General features: G+C 47.7%; 2 protein-coding genes across 5 annotated transcripts; one reads left to right on the top strand and one right to left on the bottom strand.

The window, feature by feature from the left end:
* Positions 1,909-13,588, top strand: ZSCAN25 (zinc finger and SCAN domain containing 25). 4 transcript variants are annotated; one of them, XR_001917196.1, is made up of 8 exons: positions 2,082-2,274; positions 3,176-3,295; positions 4,155-4,571; positions 5,751-5,952; positions 6,544-6,635; positions 8,299-8,425; positions 9,830-11,956; positions 12,097-13,588. XR_001917196.1 is itself a non-coding variant. In XM_018039883.1 (7 exons), exons 3-7 carry the CDS (start codon positions 4,185-4,187, stop codon positions 10,660-10,662), a joined length of 1,641 nt encoding a protein of 546 aa, XP_017895372.1. In that variant the 5' UTR covers positions 1,909-2,071; positions 3,176-3,295; positions 4,155-4,184; the 3' UTR covers positions 10,663-13,588. The 4 variants fall into 4 exon arrangements, 3 of the variants coding, with proteins under 3 accessions (XP_017895372.1, XP_005698146.2, XP_017895373.1); XM_018039883.1 differs by lacking the exon at positions 2,082-2,274 and adding an exon at positions 1,909-2,071 and having other exon boundaries at positions 9,830-13,588; XM_005698089.3 differs by having other exon boundaries at positions 9,830-13,588.
* LOC102169246 (olfactory receptor 1F12) lies at positions 22,453-24,066 on the bottom strand. Its single transcript, XM_005698088.3, has one exon. It carries the CDS (start codon positions 23,735-23,737, stop codon positions 22,793-22,795), a length of 945 nt encoding a protein of 314 aa, XP_005698145.2. The 5' UTR covers positions 23,738-24,066; the 3' UTR covers positions 22,453-22,792.

The following is a 24,272-nucleotide window of genomic DNA, read 5'->3' as shown; positions in this document are numbered from 1 at the left end:
ACACTGAGCTCCCAGGTCTGGGAGTCTGAGCCTAACAAGTCTATGCCTTGGGAAATAATAGCCAGGTTAGCCAATCCACACATGGGGAGCCTCTCAATAGAGCCAGAGGCCTCTTGCAGGCACCTCTAAAGTTGCCCTTTAATAGTCTGGAGGTGCTTTCATACTGGGGAGCACTCTGCTCCCAGCTAGACTGGTTATGGCTGGGGAGAACACATGCTTTGGCCTTCCTAGATGGTGCTGATGGTAAAGAATCCATCCCTGGGTCAGGACTATCCCTAGGAGGAGGAAATGGCAACACATTCCAGTATTCTTGCCTGGAGAACTCCATGGACAGAGGAGCCTGGAGGGCTACAGTCCATGGGATCACAAAAAGTCCGACAGGACTGAGCAACTAACACTTTCACTGGCTTCTCATTGCCTCCAGGTCATCCATCACTCTAAGTACTTGGCTCAGCCACCTGCTGTAGTGGTTGTGAGGGTTTGGGGAAGCCACCAACACCCACCACTCGCTGGGTTCCTCATCATGCTCCTTGTGTTGGGGTCACCTGACCTCACTTTTGGGTCCACCCAGGAAATCTCAGAAACTTGTGTGCAGGTCAGGAAGCAACAGTTAGTACTGGACATGGAACAACAGACTGATTCCAAATAGGAAAAGAAGTACGTCAAGGCTGTTTATTGTTATCATGCTTATTTAACTTATATGCAGAGTACATCATGAGAAACGCTGGGCTGGAAGAAGCACAAGCTGGAATCAAGATTGCCGGGAGAAATATCAATAACCTCAGATATGCAGATGATACCACCCTTATGGCAGAAAGTGAAGAAGAGCTAAAGAGCCTCTTGGTGAAAGTGAAAGAGGAGAGTGAAAGTTTGGCTTAAAGCTCAACATTCAGAAAACTAAGATCATGGCATCTTGTCCCATCACTTCATAGCAAATAGATGGGGAAACAGTGGAAACAGTGGCTGATTTTATTTTTTGGGGCTCCAAAATCACTGCAGATGGTGATTGCAGCCATGAAATTTAAAAAAGCTTATTCCTTGGAAGGAAAGTTATGACCAACCTAGACAGCATATTAAAAAGCAGAGACATTACTTTGCCAATAAAGGTCTGTCTAGTCAAGGCTATGGTTTTTCCAGTAGTCATGTATGGATGTGAGAGTTGGACTATAAAGAAAGCTGAGCGCTGAAGAATTGATGCTTTTGAACTGTGGTGTTGGAGAAGACTCTTGAGAGTCCCTTGGACTGCAAGGAGATCCAGCCAGTCTATCCTAAAGGAGATCAGTCCTTTGTGTTCACTGGAAGGACTGATGTATAAGCTGAAACTCCAATACTTTGGCCGCCTGATGCGAAGAGCTGACTCATTGGAAAAGACCCTGATGCTGGGAAAGATTGAGGGCAGGAGGAGAAGGGGACGACAGAGGATGAGATGGTTGGATGGCATCACCGACTCAGTGGACATGAGTCTGGGTAAACTCCGGGAGTTGGTGATGGATAGGGAGGCCTGGCGTGCTGCTGTTTATGGGGTCGCAGAGTTGGACACGACTGAGCGACTGAAGTGAAATGATCTGAACTGAAGCAAATCTGAGCTCAGGTGCCGGCTCCTCCAGGAAACCTTCCCTGACTAGCCCCAGGGTAGAAGCCTCTTATGCGTACCCACAATGCCCGGGTGCTTCCCTCCGTCACCTTCTGACCCTAAGCCCCGCACAAAGCACCGGAGGATGCAGTAAACATGTGTTGACCGACTGGGCTCTAGTCTAAAGTGCCATGAGGGAGGCACTTTATCTCGCGGTGCGTCTGGAGAAGCGTCCTTCCCATAATGGAGCGCAGATGCAAAGCCACGCAGGCGCTAAGGGCCCCGCGTCGGTGAGCCTGAACGGAGGCGGGTGGGTGGAGCCTCTGGTGGTCCGGCGCGCGCTCCCGAACGGTCCCCAGGGAAGGGGGAATCAACGAGACGCACCGGCCTCCAAGAGTCCTAGAGAGGAAACGGAAGGGGCCCTCCCTTAGCGTACCTGTCTGACCGCGTCCGTCGCCCACTTCCGGCTCGCCGCGGGCTGGGGCGAGCCTACCTCAGGTGTGGGGCTGTGAGGGCAGGCGAGTTTGAGTGGCGGGGCCGAGGTGGCTGGGGCCCGGGTTCCGTGCTGTGGGGCTGCTGCGGGCGTTGGCGGTGGCGGCGAGGCTGACGCTGAGGGCGGCGCGTCTCCCCGGAGCTGCCTCCCGCAGCACCGAGGCCTTGCGGGTCGGGATCCCGGGGGCGCCGCACGGCGCTCGGCTCAGGTAGGAGCGAGGTTGGTCGCGCCCGGCCACGGTTGGCTTAACGGGGGAGGTCTCCAGAACCCGGATATCTTGAACCGAAGCAGAACACTCTGAAGAGTGAAAAGTGGTCATTTTAGAACGAGAAGCTCAGTGAAAGAATAAAAAGTGGCGCCTTCTATTTGTCAAGTGCTAGAAGCAAAAGATGAGTGAGTGAGGGCTTTCCCCCCTACCCCTCGGCCGGTCAATACGGCATCTTAGTTCCCAGGTACGGATAGAACCCGTGCCTCCTACAGTGGAAGCTCAGAGTCCTAACCGCTGGACCGCTAGGGAATTCCCCAGGATGAGGACATTTCCTTACCAAAGGGAATCTTGTAGATGGAGACACACGTATAAGCATTCGCACTATAATGCGGTAAATGCAATCATGGGGTGAACAAATTCAGTAGCTAGAAAGTCAGGAAAGAGAAATCTCAATTGATGCAGCAGAGAAAACAGAGTGAAAATGTAAATACATTTGAGAAGGATAGATACACAAACACTCAATAGAATATTAAGCAGATGCTTGGATAATATTAATGCCTACTGCCATTCGCTTATTCTCTGCTACATGTAAGGCGATTCTCCCCCCTTTCCCCTACCCCAAGTCTACAGGTCTCTTCTTTCTCATGAGTACTTGAACTTGTGTAAACTTTCCTTTTTTTTTGGCTTCCCATGTTTCTTATATACACTTTTGTGTTTTGGTAGGCTGACCTCAATCATCCAACCTCTTACATATTCAGTTTCTTCAGTACACTCACTAGGATGGTTGTCTGTATTAAATGAGAGTGTGTGCTCACATACTTTCTAAATGGTAAAGCATAAGTTGGAATTCTTTTGATCAGTTATAGTAATGGTATGTATATCATTCTGTTGTTTTCTTTAGGCTGAGCAATCTGTCACAGTCTAGCCACCAACAAGGCTATTGGTTTTACCTGCAAAATGCCTTAACTGTCTGCTTCTTTGCCACCTCCCTGATCTAAGTCTCTCTCCTGCTTGGACTACGGTAAGTGTAGCTTTCCTTCTTGACCCTTCATATCTATACTCTGCTGACACTTTGCATATATCTCCCCACTAAAATAAGGAATAAGAGTGAAGTCCATAGTTCTTACTGCATGCCCAGGCCCTGGATAATCTGTTTTCCTCCTTCCCCTGTGTTCTGTCCCTCTCTCACTCTACTGAAGCCACATTGCACTTTGGTTTGTTTGCAGACTGCCTGTAATGTCTAGCCCCCAGGCTTTTGCCTGGAAAGTTCTTTGAATGACTGGCTCATTCTCATTCATTTGTTGGTCTCATCTTAAGTGTTATTTCTTTAGAAAAGCCTTCTCCAAGTTGATTGTCCCCATTAACACCCTCCTTATTTCCTTTTTAGAACTAATTCTCATTTATAATTTAAATATATTTGTTGGCTTTTTTTTCCATTTGCTGCACCAGTTTGTGAGTTTCAAAGGGTAAGCTCTTTGTCTGTCTTGTTCCCTCTTGTGTTTCTAGCTTCTGTGGGCCAGTCATAGATACATGTTTAATGTATATATTTTTTGATTTTGGAAGAGTGGGCCCTGATGACTGACCTAGTCATAATACATCTCCATTTAATGATTATAGTATTATCCTCTCCATGAAATTCTAAGCTACTTGTCGGTGTAAGCTGACTCGTGTATATTTTCTATTTACCCTTCACACATAAGTGGTTAGCAAATACTGAGTTGAATTGACATGACTCAGGATATATGTCTAGTCTTTTGAAAGTGTCTCGTTATCCTGTTTTCCAGTGGAATGTTTACTGATATAGAGGCGGAGCTGGGATGCCCCGAGCTTCCTGGAGTCTTATTTATGCTGTCCTGTTGTCTGTCTGGTCTTCCCTACAGACCTTCAGTCTTCTGGAAGGGGGTGTGAAGATGCTTATAGAGCGTCCAGGGATGGCAGAAGAGCCTCAGCAGCAAATGGGTGGCCCTGTGGTAAAACTAGAGAAAGAGCTGCCTTGGGGCAGGACAAGGGAGGACCCCAGCCCGGAGACTTTTCGCCTGCGGTTTCGGCAGTTCCGCTACCAGGAGGCAGCTGGGCCCCAGGAAGCCCTCAGGGAGCTCCAGGAGCTCTGTCGCCAGTGGCTGCGGCCCGAGCTGCATACCAAGGAGCAGATCCTGGAGCTGCTAGTGCTGGAGCAGTTCCTGACCATCCTGCCACGGGAGTTCTACGCCTGGATTTGGGAGCATGGCCCCGAGAGCGGCAAGGCCCTAGTGGCCATGGTGGAAGACTTCACGCAGAGAGCCCTGGAAGCCAAGGCGGTGGGTGAGAAGGCGGCTCTGGGTCTTGCTTTGTTGATGTGAAAGGGAAGCGGTAAAGAATCGAGAGGTTTGATGGAGCAGTGGGAGTGGGTGACATGCATGCAGAGTCTCCTTTCTCTGCTTCCGGGCCACTAGAAGTACTTTTTGGAGGGTAGAGGAGTTTTCAGCAAGGAAAGCCATTTCCAGGGAAGACGCAGGGCCAGTGGAAGGGCCGGTAGCGTCTTTTCTGGTCATCAGGGCAGGGACTTGGCCATATTTCTTTTGTGAGCCTTGGGTCCAAGAAGGCAGTGGTGGACCTCCCAGTGGTTAAGTGGTCCAGTGGTTAAGACTGGCTTCTAATGCAGGGGGCACTGGATTCAGTCCCTGGTTAGGAAACTAAGATCCCACATGCTGTGTGGCATGGCCAAAAAATGAAAAAAATGGAAGGCAGTTATGATGGATTTCAAAGGCCGGGGGTCTCCTTCCTCTTTGGTCGGAGACGTATGTAGGCTTGCAGGGAATTCTACTTGGTGAACAGTTTTTCTCAGGAGCGCTATCTGTAGCAGTGCCGTTTCTACGTCTGGGACGTTGGCTCAAGTGATCACATAATGAGTGACTTTGCACCTCAGAGGCTTCCCTGGGACTCTGGTCATGTCTCTGTCCCTCTCTGGTAGTTTCCTGCTGGCTGTCTAGGAAAGAAAGGGCAGGACCGAACGTTACTGTTACGCTTGCAGGTAACCACCTTCTTTCAGTTTATCCTCCCCTCCCCCACAGCAGTCACCCTGACGTCTTGTGTTGTCTAAGAGAGTTGTTTTGTTTTGTCTTTAGTAGGAGCTTAAAAGTGGACCAAGAAGGGCCTGTTTTTGTGGGTTTTGGTTTTCCTTGCTATTTGTAGAACAATTTTTTCCCTCACTAATTCACTGCACAGTCTAGGCCTTGTATTTTTTGTTTTCAGCGTCTTTAACTGAGGACTGTTAGTCAGTATTGAGGTGAGCTGAAAGGACTCTTGTCAAATGGCATGGATACAGATAACTATCTGATCTCAAGAGCCTGATGAAGGCAGTTTAGCTTCTTTTTCACCTTTTCACTGCTGTGCTTGGGAAGAGCTGAGCCAGCTTGTCTGTCCCCCAGCAGCTGGAATGGCTTTCATGACAGCCTTACGCAGGCCTCGTTCTAACAGGTATTGGGGACTCTTCTTAGGTTCCGTGCCACGTACAGGGACAGCGGGAGGAGACAGCACTTTGCAGAGACCCCTGGGAACCAAGTGTCCACCTGGGGCCTGTGGAGGTCAAGCCCGAGTGGGGGATGCCCCACGGGGAAGGCGTCCAAGGCCTTGACCGAGGCGCTGAGGAGCAGCTCAGCCAGGACCCTGGAGAGGGGACGCAGGCCTTCCAGGAGCAGGGTAAGATGCAAGCAGTAAGAAGATAGGGCGCAGAAAACTGCTTTGTACCCCGTGTTCCCCTTTCCTTTATAGACCCCTCAGCTGACAAACCAGGGCACCTGTGGGCACAGTTTTGAGTTTCCCTGACTTCCTCCTTGACTTCAGTAGGAAACAGATGCAGTGAAGTTGTTTCCTATAGCTCTAGCTCTCAATTTCTGCTATCTGGGATCATGCTGTCTTATAATTTCTTCTCCTTCCCCTCACATTTTTAATATGGAGAGCGCCAGGGCATATGTAGCTGACATGTAAGGATTTTTTTTTTTAAGTGGGTGGATAAACCAAATTCCTGAAAGTAACAGGTGACTTTACTGTGTTGCAGAATCTCAAAGGGGATTATTGTGAGCCTGTGACTTGGGAGCATGAACCATTCTGAAGGGCCATGTGTAGTGGGTTGGGCCCTTCTTCCCAGCTGAAAACAGAGTGGGGTACACCCATGCCCGGCCTGTCTGGAGTCTCCTTCTGGTTCCCGGGGTTCTGTGTGTCAGGCAGCAGAGCCTGTGGCTGAGCTGCTGCAGGACAATGCTAATCCTTCTCTTTTCCTTTCCTGCTCAGCTCTGCCAGTCCTTCAGGCTGGTGCTGGCCTCCCTGCAGTGAGCACCAGAGACCAGGAGGTGGCAGCCAGCTTCCTGACGGCTGGATCCCAGGTGAGCTGTGCCTGCTCTTCAGGGATCACGAGGTTGCTTTGAATGAGGCGTACCTTCCTCAAGAGTTCTCCGCACAGCAGAGCACTGTGCACAGAGTTGAGTGATTCTTCCTTTCTCGTCCTGATGGATGTGACAGCTTCGTTTTCTCCACTTGACTATCATCAGTTATTAATTTGGATTGAGCCTTTTGCCTTAGGGTCTAGACATGAGGCTCAGTTCACTCATTTGTATTACTCTTTGATTTCTTTTTTATTTTTTCTCAGTCAACTCAGTATTAGTCTTGTAATTATGGTGTTATTCAGTCACTCAGTCATGTCCGACTCTTGCAGTCCCGTGAATTGTACCTCACCAGGCTCCTCTGTCCATGGAATCTTCCAGATAAGAATACTGAATACTGGAGTGGGTTTCCACACCCTCCTCCAGGAGATCTTCCCAACCCAGGGATCAAACCCACGTCTCCTGCATTGGCAGGCAGATTCTTTACCTCTCAGCCACAAGGGAAGCCCAGTTGTGAGGAGGAAGCCATTATTGGTGGAAACCCCACAGGCATGGTCTAGGCTGTGGTGGGCGGCCAAGAGATGAGTAGCCCTCTGTGGATAGCTTTTATGGATCGGTCTGTGGCTGCTCTTCCTGTGGATCCCTTCCTCCCCCTTGAGTCAGCAGGAGTGTTGCTGACTCAGAGGTGGGGGTCCCCAGCAGTGCCAAGTGAAATGGTATCTCTGGCCCCTCCAAAGGCTGCACCAGGAGTTTTGGCCTTGTTAGCACTTCTCAGCCTGCCACAGATGAGGGTCCCTGGAGCACAGGTGGGCAGTCCTGGCACGGTGTGAGTCTCTCCCATGGCATGCCCAGTGTTCCCAGGGAGGTGGGGGGTTTCCAGTGTGACAGCTTTCTGAAAGGGACATCAAGTCTTACAGTGAAGAGTTCCTTGTAGAAGGAAAGTTATCATTTGGCAGAAAAAAAAGAAGTGATTCAAGTTTGATCTCATTAAAGCAGTATTTGGGCAAGGTTTGGTGCCTGTGCTGTTTCCTGCTTCTGTTGTCCAAGGACATTTAGAGGAGAGGAAGAAAGACATCAGCATTTTTTTTTTCCAATTTAGACTCTCTCCTCCTGCCACAAGTGTTCTTTACCGTGGCATGGCAGCAGCACATTCATTTTAACGTGGCGCTGTTCTGGAGACGGGGCCTGCCCAAGTGTTTGCTTATCTCTGAGGGAATAAATAGCAGCCCCCATCTCCTTCCAATATGAGGGTGTAGTGGAGGTGACTGAGTAGTGGAAATTGGAGGCTGTGGTTATTGGGTACCAGCAAAGTGGCTGCAGCAAAGACTCAATACAGTGCCTCAGACAAGTCCATCACTTCTCTGTCATTAAACTGTCGAGAGGGAGGCACTTCCAGTCCCATTTTGGAGCCGTCTGGGACCCTGGTTCCTGTGCTGTTTCCTGCTTCTGTTTTCCAAGGATATTTAGAGGAGAGGAAGAAAGACATCAGCATTTTTTTTTCAACTAAGTTAGATTCTCTCCTCCTGCCACAAGTGTTCTTCTTTGGGGAGAAGTGATCTTCTCGCTCTGTTCTCCCATGGAGTGTGGCTCCCTGTGTGTCTGCTCTTCAGCTGCTCCTGCCTTGGGATTATTTCTTTATCCTTAGCCATCTCCTGTGCTGTTTCAGGGATTGGGCCCATTTAAAGACATGGCCCTGGCTTTCCCTGAGGAGGAGTGGAGGCACGTAACTCCAGCCCAGATAGACTGCTTTGGGGAGTATGTGGAACCCCAGGACTGCGGGGTCTCACCTCCAGGTAAGACATCAGAAATGCTGGCTGTCTCCTCCGTGTTTTATCACATCAGGAGGCATTAAGTGTCCTTTTTCCTTTTTTCTTTTAATGGCCTTGCCTGAAAGGACTTTCCCATTTAAGTGTGACTTGTCATTTCCCTCTTTTCTTGGCTTCTTTGCTCCCTAGTATCTCTCTGCTCTCTTCTCTTCCCCTTTTTGATCTTATGTAACCAATTTAGAGAGAGTAAAAGAGGGAACAAAGGAAGGACCTGTGGAAGGGCATTTCATTCCTAATAAATGTGCTGATGTCGAGGTGGCTCGGTACAGACAGCTGTGTTCACTGGCCCATCAGCAGTCCTGAAGCATCTCCCCTGAGTCAGTCCCTGTGCCAGGCTCGCAGAGACCCAGGGTAATAAACCAGGGTGAGGTGGAAGGCACAGTGTGAGCAGGGACTGTGAGCTGAGGGAGGATGTGGAAACATTGCTGGAACAGCTCTGTGATCCTGGGGAAGCTGAACATCTTGACTTCTTGTTGCATGTGCAACAAGGTCATGTGTAAGTAAGTGTGGAATAAACAGTGCTAATTGAATGCATGTGCAACAAGGTCATGTGTAAGTAAGTGTGGAATAAACAGTGCTAATTGAATGCATGTGCTGATGAGACCCACAGCGGGGGAGAAGTCAAGGTGTGTTCCTTAGAAGATGGCATTGAGTCAGATTTTGAGGGAAAGCACAGGGTGACTTAGTAGGAAATTAAGAGGGAGGGCATTGTAATTTAGCAGTTGGTTCCATGAGAAGGCAGGGAGATGGTCTGAGCTTGGGCTGCGGTCACAAAATACCTCCGAGTGGGTGGCTTTAACAACAGACACTTAATATCTCCCAATTCTGGAGGCTGGGAAGTCCCGGATCCAGTTGCTGGCACATTTATTGTCTGGCGAGGGCCTCTCTTCCTGGTTCACGGGTAGTTGCCTTCTTGCCAGGTCCTCATGTGGCAGAGGGAGGGAGAGAGAGATCTCATGTCTCTTCCTCCTTTTTTATAAGGCTGTTAATCCATCATGAGGGCTCCCGGTCACATGACCCCAGTGCACAGAGAGCCAGCCCTGGCTTCTCCTCTTCTGGGACATGATCCCATCCTGGGGGCTCCACCCCCAGACCCTCACCTAATTAGGGTCCAAAGGCCCCATCTCCTAACAGCAGCCCCAGGGGGCTGAGAGCTTCAGCCTGTGAATTTTGGAGGGAACCCAAACATTCAGTCCATAACAGGTGGAAAGAAGTAAAGGAATGTCTGGCTTTAAAGTCAGAGCAAGTGAAAGGCACAAAGGTCATTGGTAGTTGTTAATGGGACACGTTAGAAGCCAAGTTCTGACGAGAAGTTTCCCTTCTAGTCTGAGATCCTCTTCAGCGTCTGTCTGTATCTCCTTTGTCCTGTAGGCCTGGGGAGCAAGGACAAAGAGGCAAAGACCCAGCTGGCAGACCCCAAGGGGCAGCTCGCTTGCGGGCGGGCAGAGCGGTGTGGGGAGGCCTCTCTCCAGGGCTCGGAGTTGGGAAGACCATGCGAGCAGGAGGCCGGGAACTCGCTAGGAAACGCGCCTGGGTTGCTCCCACCCCAGCACAGCGTTGCCCCCCTGCCCGATGACCTCCAGACCCACAGCTCCTTCTGGAAGCCTTTCCAGTGCCCTGAGTGTGGGAAAGGCTTCAGTCGGAGCTCCAACCTGGTCCGACACCAGCGGACGCATGAGGAGGAGAAGTCGTACAGCTGTGGGGAGTGCGGCAAGGGCTTTGCTCTCCGTGAGTACCTGCTGAAGCACCAGCGGACGCACCTGGGCCGGCGGCCGCACGTGTGCAGTGAGTGCTGGAAGACCTTCAGTCAGCGCCACCACCTCGCGGTCCACCAGCGCAGCCACACAGGTGAGAAGCCCTTCCAGTGCGCGGACTGCTGGAGGAGCTTCAGCCGTCGGCAGCACCTACAGGTGCACCGCCGGACACACACCGGCGAGAAGCCATACACCTGCGAGTGTGGCAAGCGCTTCAGCAGGAACGCCAACCTGGCGGTGCACCGGCGGACCCACACCGGCGAGAAGCCCTATGGCTGCCAGGTGTGCGGGAAGCGCTTCAGCAAGGGGGAGCGGCTGGTCCGGCACCAGAGGATCCACACTGGGGAGAAGCCGTACCGCTGCCCGGCCTGCGGCCGCAGCTTCAACCAGCGCTCCATCCTCAATCGGCACCAGAAGACGCAGCACCGCCAGGAGCCCCCGGGACAGTGAGGGCGCCTGGCGTGGATGCCCCTGTTTGGCTCATGGGACCTTCCGGGACCACCAGTGGATGGAGACCTCATGGGAGGAAGTACTCACTGTTACTTCCTGAACGGCTGCAGGTGTCAGGAGTGTTGGGTGTGGAGAGGTGCTTTGACCCCTTTTCTTTCCCCTCATTTCAGACGCTGGATAAGGGAGAGGCCTGCTTTAGTTGAGGTGCCATGTCTCACCCAACTGGTGCTAGCACTTCTTAACCTTCTTTCCAGGAATTGATGGTTCAAGTTTCAGTTCAGGTTGAGGTTTTTCTCCTTCCATGGATGTTCATGTCCATCTCCTGAGCAAATCTGGTCCTTGTAGTGAAATCTTCTCACCTGTCAGCAGCTTGAACCTCATTTTCCTGAGGGCTGTGTCCCTGCAAGATCATTAGCTCAGACTCTGATTCCCTCTCTCCCCCCAGTTCTCTTCCATTTAACAAATATTTACTGAACACTTATTGCCCCAATGACCAGACAGCTGAGACCGCAGCTGAGACCTCATTGCCCCAGGGTGTGGGATCAGGCTCTGGAAGCAGACTTGTTAATAAAGCAGAGCGCCCTGAGTTACATTCCTGGTGAGTGCTGAGTGAGAGGAAGTTCTCTGCTCCATCTGCCCAGTTCCTGATCTTTCCCTCCCCAGCTGGGTCGCTTAGGCATCTGCCTTTATTTTACTCTCTCTGTGGCCCCTTCTCTGTGACCTACTCTCATTAGTAGTTTCTCCCATTCCATTGTTCCTTGAACAAAAACAGCTGTCTACACATCTGTTAGGAAATTAATATTTTGCTTTTGGTCACTGTCTGAACATGAGAGTATTTTTCTTTTTAATCCAGTTTGGAATGAAGTTCTAATGAGTCTGAAAGATGAACTGGTATTAATACATTTGATGGCACTTTACAGCATATAAAATGCACTTCCCTGTTTTCTCACTTGACTCATTCCACAAATATTTATTGAGGCCTGACAGTGTGCCAGAGACTCTTCTGGGTGCTTGAAGTAGGTTAGTAAATAAAATGGGGGGAGTCCCTGTCCTTGGGGAGCTTACGTGTTAGTGAATGTGTTTGATCTTCAGAATCACCCGAGGTGGAACCTGTGGATACTCCCAGATACCCTCTGGACCCGAGCCTGTGCCTCCATCCTGTCAGCTCTGGCCCTGCAGTGCATTCGCCACCACCTACCTCTTGTTTCCGAATCATCTCTGTCCTCAGTGCATCTTGATCCTTGTCATCTAAGAGGCACTTGGGAACCTCAGGCCACCTGGAGATGATGAGACGGTAGCTGGCTGTTTTTATATGAATGCTAATTTAGGAAAAACAAAGATGTTTTTAGGAATTAAATACATTTTTTTAAAAGTGAGAAGATGCATTATCTGTAACTGTGTTTAAGCTCTCATATTATTTTGCCATCGTTAAAGGGTTTCCTTTTTCTTGGACTTTCTGGAAACTGCCTAACTAGCCCAGACCATGCTGCAGTGCCTTTGGATGCCGCTGCTGAGTGAGTTAGTCTTCTGATGGGACTGTAAGTTAGTTGTCTCTGGACTGTGTCCTGTGTTTGCAAGATGTGATTTGTCTCATGGTGCCTCTTAATACTATCTTCTTTCACTGGGGTGTTTTTCCCCCCATTTTCCATTGTAAATGGGATATTGATAAATGGTAATAACTTTAATACAGAGAGTTGCATTACTCACTCTGATTTGAAACACATTATTTTATCACTCATTTGGCAGGTAACCGTGGTGTTTACATTTGACTCAGCAGAAGACCTCCTGGCCCTTCAGTTGTCCCGGTGAGGCTGTGAGTACTGTGAGACGTCCACTTTCTGAGATGCTGGACTGCTGTCTCCCAGCATCGTTGAGTCCAGATGCAGAGTCAGCTCTTTTCTGCCCCACGCCTCAGACAATCCAGGCGAGGCTCATAGCCACCTGGAGTCCAAACCCAATGACAGGCTTCCCTCGGCCTCTGGCTTCTAGTCTGTAGGACATAGGGGCTGACCTGACCCGAGTTTGGTCTTTTCTAAGAGGTGTGTAGGGGGCATGGGGCCAGCTTGGGCTTGGAGTTGCTCATCAGTGGCCTTCTGTTTACCTGAATTAAATGGCAGATTCTCTGAGCATACACTGGGTTTTCAGCCAGTTGGGATCTCAGAAGGGAGCTTCTGTAAGAGAACTTGCTGTCTTCCCGCGTGGGCTCCCTTGTTTGCTTTGAGACCAAAGCTTACTGACAGTTCCTCCAAAGAGTCCCAGAAGGAAAATTTTCCCATAGAGTTGTAGTAACCTTATTTTTGATAGCTATTCAAATGCCAAATATTGTTTTCTGTATTTTTCTATTCAGGAATTTTTTTTAGAATAGAGAATTTCAAACATATATAAATGAATCCTCATGTATTCATCATTTAGCTTTAACCATTTGTTTCTGCATAGCCAATCTTGTTTCATTTCTGCCCCATCCTCCTCTTCATCTTCCTCCCCAGCTGAAGTATTTTGAAGCAAATCTCAAATTTGGTTTATAGATAATTCAGTGTATACTGCTAAGTGTTAAGGATTCTTAAAAAAATTGTAATAATAACCACATTGCTATTATTATATCTAAAAAATAGTTCCTTAATTCCCAATTAATGCACTTAAAAAAGAAACCACATGATTTTTAAAAACCTTCTTTAAGATCAAAGTAAGATACATAAATTGTAATTTGTTGCTTGTCTTCTAGGTCTGACATATCTTTTCCCTCTTGATATATGTTTTTCTTTTTTATTTGGCCATGCTGCATGGCTTGTGCGATCTTAATTCCCCAAGTAGAGATTGAACCCATGCCCCCTACAGTGGAAGCACAGAGCCCTCACCACTGGACCACCAGGGAAGTCCCTTCCCCTTAAAATTTATTCATTAAAACAACTGGATTATTTTTCCTGTGGACTTTTCTCACATTCTGAATTTTATTGCTTGCATACTCATGGCATAGTTAAATATAGTTCTCTGCCGTCTGATTCACTAAAAACTACAGGTGTAGAGGGCTAGTCAGGTTCATGTTTCACATTTTGGCAAGAACGTACTATAGATGGTGGCTTGTCTGGTTGTTTCTCATTATATAATGTTAAGAGCTTAAATTGAAGTCAAGTGGGCCTTAGAAAGCATCACTATGAACAAAGCTAGTGGAGGTGATAGAATTACAGTTGAGCTATTTCAAATCCTAAAACATGATGCTGTGAAAGTGCTACACTCAGTACGCCAGCAAATTTGGAAGACTCAGCAGTGGCCACAGGACTGGAAAAGGTCAGTTTTCATTCTAATCCCAAAGAAAGGCAATGCCAAAGAATGCTCAAACTACCGCACAATTGCACTCATCTCACACGCTGGTAAAGTAATACTCAAAATTCTCCAAGCCAGACTTCAGCAGTACGTGAACCGTGAACTTCCAGATGTTCAAGCTGGTTTTAGAAAAGGCAGAGGAACCAGAGATCAAATTGCCAACATCCACTGGATCATGGAAGAAGCAAGAGAGTTCCAGAAAAACATCTATTTCTGCTTTATTGACTGCCAAAGCCTTTGACTGTGTGGATCACAATAAACTGTGGAAAATTCTTCAACAGATGGGAATACCAGACCACCTGACCTGCCTCTTGAGAAACCTATATGCAGGCCAGGAAGCAACAGTTAGAACTGGACATGGAACAACAGACTGGTTCCAAATAGGAAAAGGAGTATGTCAAGGCTGTATATTGTCACCCTGCTTATTTAAGTTATATGCAGAGTACATCGTGAGAAATGCTGGGCTGGAGGAAGCACAAGCTGGAATTAAGATTGCTGGGAGAAATACCAATAACCTCAGATATGCAGATGATACCACCCTTGTGGCAGAAAGTGAAGAAGAACTAAAAAGCCTCTTGATGAAAGTGAAAGAGGAGAGTAAAAAAGTTGGCTTAAAGCTCAACATTCAGAAAACTAAAAGCATCCGGTTCCATCACTTCATGGCAAATAGATGGAGAAACAGTGGCTGACTTTATTTTTCTGAGCTCCAACATCACTGCAGATTAAATTGCCAACCTCCGCTGGATCATGGAAAAAGCAAGCATGGACTGCAACCATGAAATTAAAAGATGCTTACTCCTTGGAAGGAAAGTTATGACCAACCTAGACAGCCTATTGAAAAGCAGAGACATTACCAACAAAGGTCCGTCTAGTCAAGGCTGTGGTTTTTCCAGTAGTCCTGTATGGATGTGAGAGTTGGACTATAAAGAAAGCTGATTGCTGAAGAGTTGATGCTTTTGAACTGTGGTGTTGGAGAAGATTCTTAACAGTCCCTTGGAGAGCAAAGAGATCAACCAGTCAGTCCTAAAGGAGATCAGTCCTGAATATTCATTGGAAGGACTGATGTTGAAGTTGAAACTTTGGGCACCTGATTCGAAGAGATGACTCATTTGCAAAGATCCTGATGCTGGGAAATACTGAAGGCAGGAGGAGAAGGGGACAACAGAGGGTGAGGTGGTTGGATGGCATCACCAACTCAATGGACATGAGTTTGGGTAAACTCCAGGAGTTGGTGATGGATAGGGAGGCGTGGCATGCTGCAGTCCATGGAGTCACAAAGAGTTGGACATGACTGAGTGACTGAACTGAACTGAAGAGTCTAAATGCATTTATTTCACTAATTCTATAAAAGAATCTTCATTTATTAGCTGGGATGCCTCACAGCTGTATCTGTGCACTCATAACAGTTCACAGAGGAAAGGAAATACTGGATTCTTCCTTCCCTTATTTACCCGTCTTTACAATAATGATCTAGTGGCTTTTCTTCTAAACTGATCACCATGAAAGTGGTCAGTTATTATTTTTTAATAAAAAATGCATTCTTGAATTTAAACCAATCCATCACAGTTGTTGATGCTCAAATAATTTCAGTTCTGACCAGTGGGAGCCTCTTCACATTGGCTTCTGATTCTATATAACCCTAATCACCTTTGATGGCTTCTTTGCTCTCATGTGACAGGGTATTACAAGTTCATCTTGTTTGTTTCAAGCCCCCCTTGAGAGTAAAGGGAAGTGCTGTTAATTTCAGGACAGTGGTGTAAACTGGGACTCCAGGGCAAACAGGGACACTTGGTCACTTTATATTTAGCCCTCACTGTGTGTGACAGGGTGTCTGCAGTTCCCTCACGCTGGGCTAAGGCTGTGTGCTTTCAGGGCCTAGCTGTGTGTGCCATGCCGGCTGTGGTGGTGAGAAAGGCTGCTGCTCCCAAGGGGCATGACCTTTGTAAGAGAAACCCCTTTTTATTCCCTGGGCGTTAACAGACCGGATAACTTTCTGCCTAAGGTCTGTCCTGGGGAGCTAATGCATTTACAAAAAATGCTTCTCAAAATATATGCCAGGGTAAATGTTGTCTGCAGGCTGATTAAGTGTGCTAGGGAGAAGTAGGAATTTTTGTTTCTTAAAAAATAAGCTTGTTTCTCATCCCATCACCTTCACCCTGCAACACAAGTTGTCTGGATCCACTTCTGAGATGGGGAAAGGAGCTGTCAAAACATGTCTCCTTGCTCTTGTAAACTTTGCCTGAGTTTCTCAACCTTGGCACTGTTCTCACAGTGTGCCAGGCACTTCTTTGTCTTGGAGGCTGCCCTGGGTTTTTTGTGGGTCATAGGCTGTTTAGCAAAATCATTGTTCTCAGTCTATTTGATGACAGTTGTGCCAACTAAAGATGTTTCCAGGCCTTCCCAAATGTCCCCTGGAGGCAAAATTGATCTTGGCTGAGAACCTCTGCCCTTAGGGTTCAGGGTAAGCACTGGAGCAAATTAGTTGGCTTAGCTGTTGGAAGAAAAGACTGGGCTTCTAAGGCCTGGACCTTAAAGACCCCTGGCCTAACAGCTTGAAAACAAAGGAGCTACTAGAGGTCATGTGTGTTAAGTGCAGTGTTGCCAGGCAGAGCCAAGAGCCACTGAAGCTGAGTCTCAGGGTGGGTGCTGGGATCTGTTACAGGCAGCCTGGCAGGTGGCTTTGGGTTCCTTTTGGGCAGGCACCTGCTGTGAAGCCTCCGCACAGCAGTGAGGTGGGCCTGGACTCACCGTCCCCAGTGAATGCAGGTGCATGTTGGGGGCCATGCCAGCATGATGCAGCCAGTGCCAACATTTTTGCCTCCGTAATAAAGTCTTCAGGGCCCACAGTAGACATAAATATTTGAATGGATGAAAGCCCTGGATTTCTACCTTTTTCATGGCTGGAAGTTTCTCAAGTGTGCCTTAGGAAGGAAGAGCACAGAAGCATGGTGCCCCTTGGTGGCCCCCCAACCTGGCAGTCATCTGTAACTGCTACACGCCATCTGCAGGGACATCCAGTTCACTTAGTTCTACAAGACAGAGCAGCTCACTTGGGCTTCTTAAAATTTCATATCCCTTTCTTGCCTTTTTTTTTTTCTTTATTGTCTCAGTGAAGGGCATATTTCTAGAGACTGGTCTTGTGCAACCCATTCCCAGGGTTGATACCTTTCAATAAAAAACTATAGTAAACATTTGTTATGAAGTGGGGAGGGTAGGCTGTCATCTTCCTTGTGTTTGTCTCCAGGAACTTAAACTGCTAGGAGAGTGAGGGTGGAAGGGGTGGGTGATGCTGGTGTTGCACCCTGAGAAGCAGAGGGACTGAGACGATGGAAGAGCACAGAGGGGCCAGTAAAAGGGCTGCCTTCACTGCCATGTGCGCTAGTCACAGCTCGTGGTTTCTGTGGCCGGAGACCAGGAAACACGGCAGATTCAAGAGCTGGCTTCATATTTCCCCCTCCTACTTAAAAAATGTGTTTATTGAGAAGGTGGTGTATGAGCTTTTAGACAAAGACTGGGAAAAAGGGATGGTAGAAGTCTATGTTTGCCTTCTTGAGTCCCACTCCTGTGAGCTATTTGAGTCTTATACCATCTCCATGTCTGTGAAAAATTTGAGAAAACCCGATCTCAATCATCTGTATGTATCATGGACTTCCATGGAAGGCATCAGCAGATTCTCTGAACAGGAAGAAGTAGAATGGACGATGAACAGTTAATTGTTGAGAACCAGTCTTCCCTGTAGGTTTTCCCAGCTTTCAGTTTTAGGAATTCCAGCCACCTGGACTAAGGTGCTGATGAAAAGAATGGAAAATAAGAGATGGAAAAACCAAGAGTTAAAACAGTGTGGTGGTAGCACAGATACACCAGTGGAGTGGAATACAGGTTCAGAAACAGACCCAGCTCTGTATGGAAATCTAGCACATAAAGATGGTATTGCATGGAAAAATTAATAAATTTGAATCCACAAAAAAGATAAAAGTGACTCTTGAACATATGAAAAGATGTTCACCTTCACTCATGAAATAAATGTCAAGTAAAGCTACACTGAGATATTATTTCTTATCCTATAGATCATACTTCAAAAGCCTGACTACATGTGTTTGATGAGTTTGTGGGGAAAAAGGAATTCTTAGGCACCTCTGACAGAACGCAAAATGGTACAACTTTACATGAGGGGAATTTAGCAGTGCTATATCTAACAAAATTGCATGTGAATTTACTCTAAAGACACATCTCTAACAATAAGAAGATACATATGCACAAGACGATTCATGGCCGCGTTCTTTGTAGATCCCTGGTAAATCCCGCCTGGTGCTGGTCACAGCTCTATGTTGAAGCGCTTTATATTTCAGGAAATTCCCGGAGCAGTGGGGCAGGTAACTCGATCATGTGGTATTTGACTCTAGATCACTTTCTCATGGAATAATGGCATCTGATTAAAAAAATTCAATGTAGGGGATCTAGAGGTGACCAGGTCCACTGTCTTAGAACATCCCTTGCCTTCCATGGTACCACAGGGGATACTGTTCCTCTGGGTGGCACTCAGCTGTCAATCAGATTAGCTTGCTCAGCTTGCTATTTTTTCAGCTTGAGTAATGGAAGGGTGGGCACATTCCTGCCACACTCAGTGCTCAAGGTGAAAGCTATCCTAGGATATTTGGGATAGAGATTTTTATCCTTCATGCTCTTAAACTAGTTAAACAAGGAGGCAGTTAGAGGTAATTCTAATGCCTCGGCAGCCTATATGAGCAAACCCAAACCTGAGGCTGTGAATGCCTCAAGGTTAAAAAAATCGAAAAGGATGACCAGTCACAAACAGCCAGCTTGACTTCTGTATATGGCAGCCTTAAACTACAGACTCTCAATTTACTCACTTCTCTTCCTCCTCTTCTCTGTAGACGTCTTGCTCCTGCCTCCTGTGTGCGGAATGAGTTTTGCTCAAATAAACTGAAAAATTTTACTATGCCTCCTTTTTTTTTTTTTATGTTTAACAATGCTTTTCAGCAGAGACTCTCCAAGTGTCCTCTGAAAACCCCTGACATCAAAGACACCAGGGAACTTGTTTGAAATGTACTTGGGGATGGAGGAATTTTCCACTGGTACCTTCCTTTTACCCGACTCCTCAGGTGGTAATTAACACATGTCTGTTTTGAGAGTGCTTGCTCCATCATCATGTGGGAAACTGGCTGCACCAGAGCACTTTTTGAAACATTTGAATAAATCCCAGAGTTTCCCCCCACCAGCCAGCCCAAATCAGATACAAGATGGTCCTACAGAGGAACAGTAAGTCATGATCTTAGCGAAGTGCTGATATGACTCTCAGCTGGTAGCCATAACGCAGGAACCTCTTAAACAACAAGGATGGTTGCATCCTGATTTCACACTAGAAGATTTTGTGGGGGAGGAGGGAATCAGAAATTCATTTATTGCTGTGTCTCAGGACAATGCCCAGCTTAATAAAATTGCTTCACAAAGATTTCTTCAAAGCATCCATTTCTGTTGGTGCAGTCACCTAGTATCTGCTTCTCTGCCTGCTGCTGCTTCCCTCGTTTTCTCAGTTGTCATCACTCTCCTTCACTTTCACGTCCCACTATGGGGGAGGCAGGTGAAGCACTTTGCTTAGGGCATCTTGGGAGCGCAGCTCTACAGAAAATACTTGTGCTCATCGGTAACCACGTGCCGGGTTGGGTGTGGAGAGTCCAGCAAAGCCAGTGTAGTGGTTCTGGGAGAGTTGAGTGTTGCAGAGGATTCACCAGGAACTCTGACAAAACCCCATCTGTATGTTATTCTGAGGGCCCAGTCCCCACCAGAAATACAAGAGAACAAATAAATGATTATTTTAAGCCACTGAGTTGGGGTTGTTGGTTATGAAACAATAGTAACTGAAGCACAGCCTGGTCACAGGAGCTCTCCTGGTCAATGTCTGGTGCCTGAACCGGGTTTATTTTTCTTGTAGCACTCACAACTCTGACATGTTGAATGTTTTTTTTTTTTTTTCTTAATTTTTTTTCTGCCTCCCTAATCCCTGGAACATCAGCTGCTGCAAGAAAGAGGAAACTTTGTTTTGTTTGCTGATATCTCTCTGGGATAAGGTATCTGGGACATAATTTCCCTTGACCTCAAATTACCTTTGTTGAACAGATGCAGTACCTGTGGCCCCTGGTGTGGGGAAGGCACCCACTGTGAGCAGACGGAGTGTTGTATGACTTGGAAAATGTGATGTAGGAGATATTTTTTATTCTAATTGTTCTCGGAGATGCTTCCACTTTCCCTCATAACACTTTTAAAAATGTAGATAACAGAACTATTTTTTTCCCCTTAAACGTTTTATTTTAAAAATAAAAATGAACATTCTGGTATCTTCACAGGATTGAGTTTATGCTACCAAGTCTGTAAGGGTGGCTGAGCTTCTGAACATCATATAGTTGACCTGTGTGCAGGTTGTTCCTTCCCATTTACCCCTCAGCAAGCAGCCTCCTGGCCAGGACATGAGCCAGGCTGACAAGGTGACAAGGAGAGGCCTCAGAGCAGGAAGCATCCTCACAGCCCACTGATGAGCAAGGTCAGTTTAAGGTCTTTCAAATGTATTCACCGTCTGCCCCCTTTTAAAATCCTTTTCTTGTTCCCCCCCCTTTTTTTTTTAACCTTGAGACCAAGCTGCTGTATTATTCACCATTATAGCAAATGCATGCGAAGACCTCTTCTCCATGCTGATGTCGCTTTTCTTGACATCACAAGGTGATAGTGAGATTTTGTTGCTGCTATTGTGGTTCTATGATCAGAGACCCAGGAAAGCTGAAATCCAATCATCCCAACTCCTGAGGCTCAGGATCCCATGGAAACAATATGTTCAAGGAACAATAGCCAACTTTGAGTGAAAGTTGTCATGGGCTCACTGGTTAAAGGTGAGCTGGGAAGTAGCTTAGGCCTACCTTGCTTTCCCACTCAGCCCCAGATCAGAATTAAGGACCTGTGTGCTCAGTCATGGTGTTGGGGGCAGGGAGAGGGAGGGAGGGAGGGAGGAAGAGGTGACTGGACCCAAGTGAGGACTCCAGCCAGACATACGGATAGAAGAGGACTAATCAAGGGGCCAGGCTGGGAGGAAGGAAGCTTCACCCCTAAATGATGACCCATAAGGGCACACTGCCCCTCGTAAAATATGCACCATGAACTCCTTGGGCTCTGGCCAACCAGGTTGCTAACTCTTTCCTTGTCTGGGGTTGGGGAAATGTAAAAGTATTGGTTAAGGCAAAATCATGGGGAGAAAGGCCATAAGTGTTCTTTCTGCATATCTGCTGTCAATTTAAAACGTTGAGATTTAAGAAAGTAAAAGACTTGACTCCAACAATTCTGTTTGTAGTAGAGCTGGGGTAAGCCCTGCAAAGTTGAAGTATGCAAAGCAGAGCATGAAAGAAGCTGTAGTAGAATTCAAATTATATGGAGTTTCAGATGAGAAAAAGATTTCCTTTCGACCAGGGAGACTTCAGGTGGCTTCATGAAGGGCATGGTATTTTTTTTTTTTTTTTTTTTAGGGCATGGTATTTTATCTGAGCCTTGAGGGACAACTGGAATTTTGATGGATAGAAATGGGCAAATGGCAGATGGAGAAGAATGAGGAGGGACAAAAAGAACATGGTGTGTTGGCTGGAATGATGCTTGTCAGATGAGCCAGAGTCAAATAGCTGGTAATCAGAGGGCCCAGGACCAGATGCCAGTTGTGATTACTTTCCGTGTAATGCTGTCCCCAGCTCTGCCACACCCATCGCAGCCTACCATATTTACCTACTGGACAGAAAGTCACGTACACCTTCTTCAACCATGAACTCATTACATGAGGCCTTTTCCCTTTGTCTCTTTGTTCAGTTCAGCTTGTAGAGAAGCATCTTCAGAAGAATTATCTTGGCCCCTTCCTTTTACATGCTTCACACCCAGAGAACCAACTCTTAAGTCCAGCCTTCTCTCTTTCCTAAGAAATGAGAAAGCACATAGTGGGACAGTATAGGGCCTTCATAGGTGTTCAGCTGAGACAGTCACTCTAGGCATTCCCAATACAAGTAGGTAGAGCTGTGGAGCTCCAGCCAGCAGGACCTAGGCCAAGAGTGGACAGACTGAAGCCTGTCTCCAAAGCCAGGTTCAGCCTAGAGTGTGGGGGTGGTTGTTGGGAAGTGGGGATGCAGCAGAGGAGTTTGGAAGTTGGGATGCTTGAGAATTAAAGATTTGAGCCTCTGTAGGGGTGTGTGGGGGCTCTCAAAGGGCATCTCCTTGGCACAGGCTGTCAGCGCAGGTCATGTGTGTGTGAGTGAGTCACTCAGTTGTGTCCCCATGGACTGTAACCCTCCAGGCTTTTCTGTCTATGAGATTCTCCAGGCAAGAAAACTGGAGTGGGTTGCCATTCCCTTCTTCAGGGGATCTTCCCAACCCAGGGATTGAACTCGGATTTTCCACATCACTGGCAGATTCCTTACTGCCTGAGCCACCAGGGAAGCCCACCAGCACAGGTACCAGACTCCTATGAGCTCACCGTTCTCACATGAACCCTCTCCAGAAGGTCTGCAGGTAGAGCTACTTTATACCTGTTTATGTGGTTTTGTCTTTATGGGAGAGTTTATTCCCCTCTTGGTAGTCTAGGCAGTCAGGACAGGGGTCAAGATATTTTGGACCTGCAGATTACTTATGGAGCAATGACAGGCTTTGCTGGCCACAGTGACAACACAGGACAGTGAGATCTGCTTCTCCCACCTTCTGTGTGTTGAGTCTGTCCCTGGGGTTCATCCTCTTTCCAGCACAGAGGCCCCGAAAGGGAGCTGTGCTATCACAGCCCATGGAATGCAACCTTCACACTGACCAGTTTCCACAGAGCTCCTTTCATCTCCTTATTCCTCAGGCAGTAGATGAAGGGATTCAGCAGAGGGGTGACCACCATGTACATTACTGAAGCCAGTGAATCCTTGTCAGCTGCATGGGAGGGTGAGGGATTCAGGTAGACCCCTGTGATTGTCCCATAGAAGAGGATGACCACAGCAAGGTGGGAGCCACAGGTAGAGAAGGCCTTCTGTTTTCCCTGGGCAGATGGGACCTTGAGCACAGCAGACACAATGTGGACGTAGGAGATGAGGATGCCGAGGAAGGGGATGAGGACGATCAGGCCCCCCACCAGCAGAATCATGAGTTGATTGGGCAGGGTGTTGGAGCAGGAGAGCTGAAGCAGGGGAACGAGGTCACAGAAGAAGTAAGGGATGACGTTGCTGGCACAGAAGTCCAGCCGGGCCATGAGGAGGGTGTGCAGCAGGGAGTGGAGGTTGGCAAGGAGCCAGGCGCTCCCAAGCATCAGGGCACAAGCTGCTAGACTCATCGTCTTGGAGTAGTGCAGGGGCCGGCAGATCGCCATGTAGCGGTCATAAGCCATGGCCGTCAGGAGGAAGTTGTCCATGTTTGCAAGCAAAATGCAGAAGTAGATCTGGGCTAGGCAGCCACTGTAGGAAATGGACTGGGTCTGTGTCTGGATATTCATAAGCATCTTGGGAACTGTGGCGGAGATGAAGCAGAAATCCACCAGGGAGAGGTTGCTGAGAAAGAAGTACATGGGTGTGTGGAGGTGGGAGTCCGAGCCAATAGCCAGGACGATGAGCAGGTTCCCAGCTGCCCCAACCAGGTACATGAGAAGGAAGAGCCCGAAGATCAGCTCCTGCTTCTCAGGTTGGCTGGAGAGACCAAGGAGGATGAACTGGGAGGCGCTTGTGTGGTTTCCCATCTCCATGGTCCTGCTGGGAGATCCAGACCAGGCATGGGCTTTAGAGGATGGTGGTGTCTCCCTCCGTCCCCCATACACCCCCTCAGCTCACATCTTTGTGTTCATCTGGTGGAAACCCAAAAGAAGGCTCTGTACCTATCAAAGGAGAAGCTTCAACCAGGAAGTCCTATGGCCCCGGCAGATCGCAAAGTCAGGGTTTTAGTTATTTTGCCACCAGAATGCTACTGATGCTGAGCCCCACAAAGCCCCATATGCCATCTCTCCAAGGAGAAGCCTTGTGTGGTGGCAACAACAACGGGGATACTTTAGGTGTGTTAGCCCCCCAAATTTCCATCTTGTTCTAGTTCTTTGTTCTGATGATGTCTCAGTATTAAGTAAAGAGCTATAGGAATGTAATTTCCTCCTAATCCCAATAGGATTGCCACCTGAAGGCTCTTTCTATACAGAATTCTAGAACTGCAATGGCACATACATGGAACTTCAGGATATTTGTAAACATCCCCCTTCCCCACAAACCTTCTTCCGCACCAGAAGTTTATCT

Source organism: Capra hircus, chromosome 25 (assembly GCF_001704415.2).
Source record: "Capra hircus breed San Clemente chromosome 25, ASM170441v1, whole genome shotgun sequence".
NCBI lineage: Eukaryota > Metazoa > Chordata > Mammalia > Artiodactyla > Bovidae > Capra > Capra hircus.
Note: the sequence above shows the minus strand (reverse complement) of the source record. Positions and strands in the feature narration are given on the sequence as shown.

Bases quoted from the DNA above. Each gene is read 5' to 3' on its own strand.
- ZSCAN25 (XM_018039883.1), top strand. From the start codon at position 4,185: ATGCTTATAGAGCGTCCAGGGATGGCAGAAGAGCCTCAGCAGCAAATG. The intron at 4,572-5,750 runs GTGGGTGAGAAG...GACTCTTCTTAG, and splicing joins GAGCCCTGGAAGCCAAGGCG to GTTCCGTGCCACGTACAGGG. The intron at 8,426-9,829 runs GTAAGACATCAG...TTTGTCCTGTAG, and splicing joins CTGCGGGGTCTCACCTCCAG to GCCTGGGGAGCAAGGACAAA.
- LOC102169246 (XM_005698088.3), bottom strand. From the start codon at position 23,737: ATGGAGATGGGAAACCACACAAGCGCCTCCCAGTTCATCCTCCTTGGT.